Raw genomic sequence first — 10594 nt, forward strand, 5'->3', positions numbered from 1 at the left:
TATAGTAGAGTCATCATTGTGGATTTCTGGGAACCTCTCAAGCAAACTGGGGGTGAGGGAGGGTAACGGAGGGCAAGGGTCAGGGGAATGAGAACTTAGGGAAGTGAGAGGTCCCAGATGGATCAGGAACCGAGTGGGATAACAAGGAAAGATATACCATGATAAATGAAGACCCCATGGGAATAGGAAGAAGTGATTATGTTTTAAATACAACATTTCTCTCTTCCCTTTCCTCCCTTCACACCCTTCTCCACCCTGCAAGTTCTTTTTCACCAATTGTTATTGAATATGTATATGTATTTCATATATATATACATATATATATATATTTATATATATATATCCCCGCACATAGCCTGTTGAGTGTATGTGTGTTACCTGTGTGTGTGTATTCAGGGCTGACGTTTCGGCAGCCAGTGATGTGATCCTTCCTGGGGAGGGCCACTTCTCCCAGCTTTGCTGTGTTGTCTGCAGTTCTATGTGTAGGATTGAGACCTTGTGGACTCTTACCTGTGCAGTGTGATATGTTCATTAGCATCACCCTTGTTCAGCTCATATTTAGGCAGTGCTGTTGTTGTGACTTCATGGGTATAGCTTCTGATGCTACTGTACACCATCTCACAGAAAACTCCCTGAACCTTTGGATTTTTACACTTTTTCCGGCCTCTTTTTCCACAATGTTTCCTGGTCCTTAGGTGTGGGAGTGTTTTGTAGATTTATCCACTGGGACTGGCCTCCACAAATATTGCTCTAGCTAAGACTTCAAGTATTGAAAAAAATGGCGAGAAAGGACACAGTTTTCTTGTTACTGATGTTACTGTGTTTAGAGATTTTCTACTTGTAGCATGTTAGTTAAATGTTTATCATATATGGCCTTTACCATGTTGAGGTATGTTCCTTCTACCCTGTCTTCAAAAGTTTTTGTCATGAATGTCTGCTGATTTTTGTGCCTAGCCCTGTCTGAATATATTGAGATGATCATGTGATTTCTGACTTTAAATTCATCTATATGACTTAGTGCTAACAGAATCTGCATGGATGTAGGGGCATCTATTGGAGCATGAGTAGCCTTTCAGGGATCACATCCCTGAAAATTCCTAACTCTTTCCTAATACCACCAGTTGCCAATAGCTTCCCAACTCAGGCAGAGACTTCGGGACCACTTCTGCCTTCCATGCTGTGAATTCTGTCTGGCTTGATCTTGTGCAGGTCTTGTGCATGCAGCCACAGACATTGTCAGTTAATCTGTGCAACTGCCCTGATGTGTCAAGAAACACTATTTTGTTATAATCATCCACTGAATTGTAATCTTTCTATATGCTCTTCAATGATGATCCTTGAACTTTGGGATGAGGAAGCATGATATAGATGTCCCATTTAGGATTGAACACTTTGTAGTCTGGCATGTTGGCCAATTGTGGGTGTCTGTTATTCATCATCTACCACAGAAAAAGATTCTCAGATGAGGACTGTGTGACAAACCTATCTATGCGTATAACTATAAATCTTTAGGAATCAGTTTAATACTATATCTTTAGTATTTGGTTTAATACTAGGTCTATTTAACAGAATAGTAATTGATTCTTTCGGGGTTTATGACCTACCTAGACTCATTAACAGTACTGGGCATGAGTTCCATTTTGTGGAATGGTCTTAAATCCAGTTAGAAAATGGTTGGTTATTCACATGGTTATATCTTTTCAAGTTGCTGCAGTTTTCAAGGTTCACAGCTGGATAAGAAGGATAATTATTTTGCTTCCCAAATATCATACAAAAAAAAAACCTTCCCAAACTATGACAGCTAGCCAAAAGGCATGAAGATTCCAGGTGAGCACCAGTTAGATTTCTTCATGTTCTGTGACTCATGTATGTGGTATGTTCAGCAATAATAGGATGTTACTTATATCAGCCAAAAGCACTGACAGTAGTCTGTAATGTGTGGAGGTCTATGAGACATCAGCAACCAGCCAAGACAAAAGAGGTATTCCATACCTGCCATTGGGCTGTTTGTTAGCCTGTGGTGTGTAGGATGAGCATTGTTGCCCCCATTACAGGGTGACTCCATTTAATTTCTTTTGATATATGTGTACATATGTATTTTAAGAAGCTTTTAAATACTAGGTTGCCATTTTTCTTTCCAGAAGACTTTTAGTGTTAATTATGGCTTCCCAACTTCTTTCTTCTGTCTTGTTGCTCCATCTCCCACCACACTTTACCTTTATTTTTTCCCCTAATTCTCCCTTCATAACATGTGAATTGTATTTCTTCTTTCTTAAAAGCCCATGGCCCCCATGGCCCTTTTTAAGTTTCATGATTTCTATAGGTATTTTACCACCAACAGAAACATCACGTCAAAAACAAACAAACAAATATACAAACAAAAAAAACCCAAACCCATAAGAGGTTACATGATTGCCTGTAGTCTAAGAAAGTACAAAGCTTGTTATTTATAATGAAAAATAATGAGAGAGGGCACTTTGATTTGTCAGGGTGAGCATAATTCACTTCTTTAAAAGAAATGCAATTTTCTTGAGTAGGTCATGAGAAGCTTGTTTGACTTGCTTATTTCTCAGAGTATATATGAAAGGATTTAACATGGGCGATATGGAAGAAATGAGCACCGACACACCTTTATTGATGGTGACCTCTTCTTTTGCAGATGGTTTGATATAGATGAAGATGCAGCTGCCATAGGTGATGGAAACCACAATCATGTGTGAAGAACAGGTTGAAAAGGCTTTTCTCTTTTGTTGAGCAGAAGGGAATTTTAGAATTGTCCTTATGATGTACACATAGGAAAAGACTACACATAAAAGAGTAATGATGAAGGTCAATACTGCGGAGAATATTACCATCTGCTCAATTAGCCATGTGTCTGAGCATGATATTTTCAGAATAGGATTTGCATCACACCCAAAATGATCAATAATATTAGAGTCACAGAATTCCAGATGAAGACCTAAACTAAGTGGTGGGAGGATAATCAGGAATGCTGCCATCCAACAAGAAATAACCATTGTTCTGCACAACTTGTTGTTCATGATGGTCATATAATGCAAAGGTTTACAGATGGCCACATAGCGATCATATGACATGGCAGCCAGAAGAAAAAATTCAGCTACCCCAAAGAGGTCTATAAAAAATAATTGAGTTGCACATGCATTGTATGTAATTGTTCTATCTCCAGTTGAAATACTGTATAAGAATCTTGGGACACAGGCACTTGTAAATGAGATTTCTAGGAAAGAGAAATTTTGGAGGAAGAAATACATGGGAGTTTTAAGATGGGGATCCACTGTGGTGAGGGTAATGATGGTTAAGTTACCAGTTACACTCAGTAGGTAGGTGATAAATAGAAAAATAAAAAGCAAGACCTGCAACTGAGGGTCGTCCGTGAGTCCCAGGAGGATGAATGTTGTAATTGATGTGTGGTTTCTCATTATCCACACCAGGAATTTTCCAAACCTAAATGCTAATGTCAGGGAGACTTGGCCTGTAGAATTCAATGACAAAAATCAACAATGATGAGCATTTTCATAAATATTCATTCAATTCACCTAATGTCTATTTGCTATTTTTATTAATGTGAAGAATTTGAGAGTGAGAAGATATATGCTTACACATATGCTTATTGTATTATTATAATAATACAATACTGCTACTATATATATTTGTGGTTTTTGTTAGGCATAGAAGTGAGTACATATTTATAAAATGTATTATGGAGAAAATTAAAACAAAGATGCAAAATATCCTTACCACAAAACCGCCTTACTCCCTTCTTCTTTATTTCAGATCTACATTCTGTATCAGTTATTTAGTTCTCACACTGTTACTATCTAGCTTCTAATCTTATTCACTCAAAATGTGCCCTTGCATGTCTTCCTGTGATTTATCTCATTATAAACAATTAAACAAATACAATGTTTTGATATACACCAAGCTGTATTCTAGCTGTACTATATATGTATTACCTTTCAACAACCTGCAAAGTGTGGATGTCTCTTATCTCTAGGTTATTTATTTATTTATTTATAAATTTATATATGTATGCATTTATTTGTGTGTGTGTATGCACATGCTATAGTATATGTATACAAAGGTCAGAGGACAACTTGTGGTACTTGAGTCTCTACTTCTACCATGTGAGCCCAAGTATTAAAGTCAGAATTTTAGGCTTGGAGATAAACACTTTTAAGCACTGATTCTATTGTTTAGTTTTTTCAATTGAGCATAGATTTTTTTCATACAATAGATTCTGATTACAGTTTCCCATTCCCAACTCCTCCCAGATCTTTCTCACTTCCTCACCCACCCAAATCCACATCCCTTATTTTGCTCTCTCTCATTAGAATACAATCATCTAAATCGATTAATAATAATAATAAAAATAAAAACAGTAATAATAGTAACACAATAAGATAAAATAAAAACAAACCAGAATAGGATAAAACAAACAAGAAAAAAGGGAAACAGAAAAAAAAAGAGACAAAAAGTACGAGAAACATATACAGACATCTTATTGGCCCTATATTCGCTTGAAAATGGGAAATCTGAGGCACCAATAGGTAAAGTATGTGCCCACTCTTTCCTAGATCAGTGGCAAGCCAGTCTTCAGAGTCTTAGTATATCTTAGTTACGGTCCTGTCATTATTGAAATATACTTGACTGAAGGCTTCATTTTCACAAACATAGTGTTTTGTTTTGGTCATCAAGACAAAGGAAGAGTTAGTCTGATTTGTGTCTAAACCGAAATGGTCGAGAAATAAAGGGAGGCACAGTTAGAAGTCATGTTGGTACAACTGGTGTAATAGAATAGTTATGGACAAAACCTACATGCCCACTTCTGTTCAATTATTTGTTTATTTCATGTTTAACTATAGGGCTGAGAGAGATTAAAATGCCAAACACAACTGATTTTCCTGTTTTAATCCTTAGACTGTTTCGTAATTTGATTCCTCTGTGTTGTTTTCTTAAGGTTTTGGAACATTTCCATCAGAGAGTTATTTTAAAAATATAGTGGCATATTCACCTGAATCAGTAACTGACATATTTATGGGCTTTGGTGGAACATTTTTAGCCCACATGTAATATGTGGCATATCCGTCTCTTCAAGGGCCATTTATTTCTTTTAGGAACCTTCCAAAGTTTGTATGAGTTTTCACAGAATCTCAATGCATTGCAGTCTATAGAACATTAGAGGTTAGTCCCCCATCTAACTGCATTGCTGAATCTATTAACTTCAGAAAGTCTTGATTCATGCACTTGTAGACCTTTGAATAATGTCTTTCTACTTTTTTTTTTGTCTAAGTGAGCACTGCCTTCAGTTACTACTGTCCCACCTATACTGAACAATCACCCCAGCAAAATACATAAATAAATAAAACAATAAAATATAAATATAAAAAATGTGATAGAGAGCTTATATCCACTTGATAAATCTATTGTCATCAGAAGGTGACTGCAGCTCACATTCTGAGAACCTCTCACTGGGATTCCATATATATATATATATGATATTTATAATATTTAATATTTTTGTATATTATATAGGCATTCACTATCTAGCCTCAAGCTTGCTATCCTCTTGTCACTACATACCAAGTGATGGGGATTACAGTCCCCACATCAGGCCACATCTTCCTCTTTTCACGGTCTCAACTCACCACCCATCCCCTTGGGTATTGAATTCAGCTTTGCTTAGGTCTTGAGACTACCTTTAAGTTTCAATCATAAATATATGGCTTTTTCTGAATTCAGATCTGAACAAATATTTAAATTAATGATCCCATAATATTCATCTTGATTAAATGATGTTTTGAATATATTTTCTAGACACCAAAAATTAATAATAAAAATCTAAGTAAACTGTTATTTCACTGAGATTTTAGGTCAATATATTTAATTTTAAAAGTAAAAAAAATATGGATATATGTCTGTTTTTGAGGGATTTTATTTTTGCATCTTTCTAAATCCAGCATGGTAATAATTTCTAGGGTCATCATTCCAGCAAAAATTTTATAAATGATTGTAGGTTTGTTCCATGAAATGCTAAGGCAAGTATTCAACACTGATTGTCTAAATCTACAACTTTATTAAAGGGAAAAAAGATATCACTATATTTCCCCACTTATCTTTTCCTGCAAGTGTGTATAAAAAATGCACAAGAATACACATAAACATAAGTAGAGTAAAAACGTATTCCTACTTACCCTTCAGCTGGAGGTCATTGCATGATATCTGTTGTCAGTTTATCTGTCCGTGCTGACAGCGAGGTCCAGGTTGAACAGTGACACTGACTCAGAGATGTAAACAATAAGTGTTCTCAGGGAAACACACTCATCCTGAAAAGGCCCTGAAGTACCTGAGCCCCTGGCACAGACTTTTTCCATGACAGAGCATCTGACATTTAAGCTTGTTCTTGCTTCCTTGTTAGATACAAACCACTAATGCACAGCATAAATTGCTGGTTTGGTGACAGGCAGTTGGTTAATTAAGGATAGTTGAGTTTCTGGATATATTTAGTACTACAGACTGTTTCTATTATTTTATATATTCCACCCATAATAGAAGACAGTGGAATCCTTGGAGCATCATGTTTAAAAGTCACTTAGGAATCAAGATAATAATTTTTTGGCAATGAGCTCCTCACAGGCAAAAACAGGGAAAAGCCCAGGGGATGAGAACATCTAACTACATTAGACACACTGTTGGTGCTGGATAGCAGGAGTCAAACAATACTACTTAAAGTTTTTCTGTATTGTTCATGATAATGAAACTGGCATCAGATCACTTCATCATTACAAAGTAACTCATGGACACTTTGGAAATTCTATAATCAAAGGAAACAAAACAAAACAAAAAGAGATAAACTCAACAATCAAGTGAGGAAACCTGAAAAACCTGTTAGATATTATTCTATGTGACAGAATTTATATTTTATTATCACATTTGTAATGCCCATTGTCAGTTTAGACACTTGTGAGCATTGCTTCTTTGCACACTGTCTCAAGGTCTATGTGACCATTTTGGCACGTTGATTACTGGTTACCACACCATTCATAAGTTGTTCTTAGTTTTAGGAGGAAACATTTCATGTTTGTGTGGTTGTTTTTATCAGATATGTTAAAAAATCTGTGAGGTCTCAATGTGGAAAAAAAGGAATTAGAGTGGGTATGATGTACTTGGGAAGAATCTTAATATGTTGTCTCAATAAAAAAATAGGATTTTTCTTAGTACTGGAAAGACATTTAAAAATGCACAAGGATAGAAGATGGTAGTGTTAAGAACACATAGTTCTGCTTTCCTCATTCTAAATGACATCTCTGTTAAGTTTTGAGAGGGACTGTTAATAACAAGTAGAGATCTCTGTGACTCATTAGTAAACAAACCTCCTTCACAATAACCACCATTGGACGGTTGAGAGGGTGAGGATGGACAGAACAGGAACAAAGAACACTTAGATATCTTGCACAATTCCAGATAAATATGTGTACACTATTTTATAATGGATGAAGTTCTGCCTTCTTTTGTATAACCCATCTACCATCACTTCCTTCCATTCTCCAAAACACAAGTCCTCATTTATTCAGTGAACATTTACTAAGAACTTAGTATGTACTTCAGGAATTATTCAGCATAGTAGTAGTCTTACAGCAGTCAACAAAACAGACAAAAATAATGGCTAGGTCTTATAATTTTAGGAAGGTAAAAAATAAAGTAATTTTGTGAGTAATACCACTGTGTTAATGGGTAATGGTTTCACCTAAAAACATCATAGTGTGAGAAAAACAACATTATTGTGAGGGACATTTTATATAGTACTCTAGAGGCAAGCTCTCACTGAGGAGATATCTAATGCTGGAAACAAACACCAACTATCCCCCAGCAAAAACAACAGTTCTCAAATTTAGCTTAAAGGTAAGGGGCTGCAGTATATTAAGAATATAATGGGGATGGGTCAGCTAGAGACATGGCTGAGTGGTTAGGAGCACTGGTTGTTCTTTCAGAGAACCTGCAATTGATTCTTAGTACCTACATTATAGCTCACAACTGTCTGAAATTCCACTCCTAAGGATCTTATATCTTTTTCTGGCCCCTGTGTGAACTGCATGTACATGGTGCACAGACATACGTTCAAGTAGAACACTCACACACATAAAAAAAGAATATGGTATGGATCAGGCATGGTGGTGCATGGCTATAATGCCAGCACTCAGGAATGATAAAGGATAAAGCTTGGACTACCTATCAAGATCTGGTCTCAAAAATAACTTTTGAATATGTAATTAATAATATTTAAGAAGAAGCAAATCATGAAAAAACAGTTGTTTTTTTTTATAGAAAACAACAAACTAACAACCTATTATGTAAAACAACCCCAATTCCTAATGTTTTTCTAAGTTGAGAAAAAAGGAATTTTTACTTAATGTTTAGGGAATAATAAATATGTAACACTGGAGAAAGAATATAAAAGTATCAAAAGTTTAACTAGAAGTAGTGGTGAATGCTTAGTGTTTGGCAGGCTGAGGCAGGAGGATCACATTTTGAGGCTAGCTTGAACTATATACTGAGACCTTGTATCCAAACCAACAAAATAAAGCAAAGAATTAAATGCAGATCGTTTCAACCAATGAGTTCTCTGCCAAAATTAATTTTGTATTAAGTAAACTATTGAAAGTTGCTTAATGCTTACAGGATGTATCATTTCTGAATCTTTATTAGTTGATATTCTGTTCATTTTAAGCCATGCTTTTCTTCTTTAAAAATTATTTATTTCATTTTATATGTATGAGTTTTACCTGCATATGTGTCTTTGTACCATGAGTGTGCGATACCTACAGAGGCCAAAAGAGTATGTCAGAGTTACAGGTTGTTGTGAGCTTCCATGTGGGTTCTGCAGATTGAACCTAGGTCTTCTGCAAGAGCAGTTAAGTGCTCTTAACTGCCTAGCCATCTCTCTGTTCCCAATCTGAACATTTTTAAAAATGTTTTTTAAAATTTTAAAAAATCATTTGAAAATGTAAGACTCTGTGTTCATACAATAAATGTTTATATAAACAATGTGCTAAATCCTCTGTTGACTAAAGTATGCTTAGGGGGATCTGATTTTGCAAACATTTTCTTTTGTGTAACTCTATTAACTTGTCAATGAACCAGTAGAAGAAATCGATAACCTGAACAATGAAAATGTTAAATTTAAAAAAGAAAAAAATCAAGTCACAAAACATTCAGGAAATCTGGGACACTATGAAAAGACCCAAACCTATGACTAAAAACTATAGAGGAAAGAGAAGAAAACCAGACCAAAGGCCCAGAAAATATTTTCAACAAAATTATAAAAGATGACTTCACCACTTTAAAGAAAAAGATGCCTATCAAGTCACAAGAAGCATACAGCATAGGAATCACTTTAGTATAAAAGGATGAAAAAAGGTATTCTTAGCAAATGTAGACAAAAGCAAACAGGTGTAGCCATTTTATATGAGACAAAATAGACTTCAAACAAAATATAATCAGAAAGGCTAGGGAAAGACCCTAAATACTATCAAGGAAAAAATTTACTAAGTGGATATTACAATTCTAAACATCTGTGCACCTAACACAAGGCACCTACGTTCATAAACATAGTTACAGCTGAAATCACACACTGATCCTTACATGGTGATAGTAGATGGCTTCAATACCCCATTTTTATCAATAGATAGGTTGTCCAGACAAAAACTAATTAGGAGAAATTCTGGAGTTAAAAGATGCCACAGATCAAAATGACCCAGTAGACATCTACAAACATTCCACCCACACAATAAAGAATACACTTTCTTATCAGCAGCTCATGGAACTTTTTCCAAAACTGACCACATACAAGTGGTCATGGACACAAAACAAGTCTCAACAATACAAGAAAAATTGAAGTGACACCCCATGTCCTATTTGACTGCCACGGATTAAAGCTGTATATCAATAACTACAGAAACAGCAAAGGTATACAAACTCATGGAAACCGAACAACTCAATACTGAATGAAAATTTAGTCAAGACAGAAATCATGAGGAAGCTAAAAATATTTTATAATTAAATCCAAATAAAAACATGGCATACCCAAGCCCAAGGGACACAGTGAAGGAGTTCTAAGAGGCAAATTCATAGAACTAAGTGCCTCTATAAAAATTAGAGAGATCTCATATTAGTATCCTAATAACACATTTGAAAACTCTAAAACAAGAAGTAATATCCAAAAGAGTATATGGGAAGAAATAATCAAATTTATTTGATTATTGAAGTTGAAGAATGGATAAAGAAAATGTGGTACATTTACACAATGGAGTATTACTCAGCAGTAAAAAATAATGACATCATGAAATTTGCAGGCAAATAAATGGAACTAGAAAAAAAATCCATCCTGAGTGAGGTAACCCAGATCCAAGAAGACAAACATGGTATGAACACACTCATAAGTGGATGTTAGATGTAAAGCAAATGATAACCAGGCTATAATCCACAGCCCCAGAGAAGCTAGGTAACAAGGAGGACACTAAGAAGGATGCATGGATTACCCTGGGAAGGGGAAATAGATGAGATCTCCTGGGTAAAC

At 35.4% G+C, this 10594-nt stretch overlaps 1 protein-coding gene across 1 annotated transcript; it reads right to left on the reverse strand.

Moving 5' to 3' along the window:
• Nucleotides 1–2501: 2501 nt before the first annotated feature.
• Nucleotides 2502–3440, reverse strand: LOC102907619 (olfactory receptor 6C68). Its single transcript, XM_006996157.2, has one exon. The coding sequence runs from the start codon at nucleotides 3438–3440 to the stop codon at nucleotides 2502–2504; it is 939 nt and encodes a 312-aa protein (XP_006996219.1).
• Between the last annotated feature and the right edge of the window lie 7154 nt (nucleotides 3441–10594).

This window comes from Peromyscus maniculatus, chromosome 18 (genome assembly GCF_049852395.1).
Source record: "Peromyscus maniculatus bairdii isolate BWxNUB_F1_BW_parent chromosome 18, HU_Pman_BW_mat_3.1, whole genome shotgun sequence".
Classification (NCBI taxonomy): domain Eukaryota; kingdom Metazoa; phylum Chordata; class Mammalia; order Rodentia; family Cricetidae; genus Peromyscus; species Peromyscus maniculatus.

What these genes read in the sequence shown, in the direction of transcription:
- LOC102907619 (XM_006996157.2), bottom strand. Translation starts at nt 3,440, where the DNA reads ATGAGAAACCACACATCAATTACAACATTCATCCTCCTGGGACTCACG.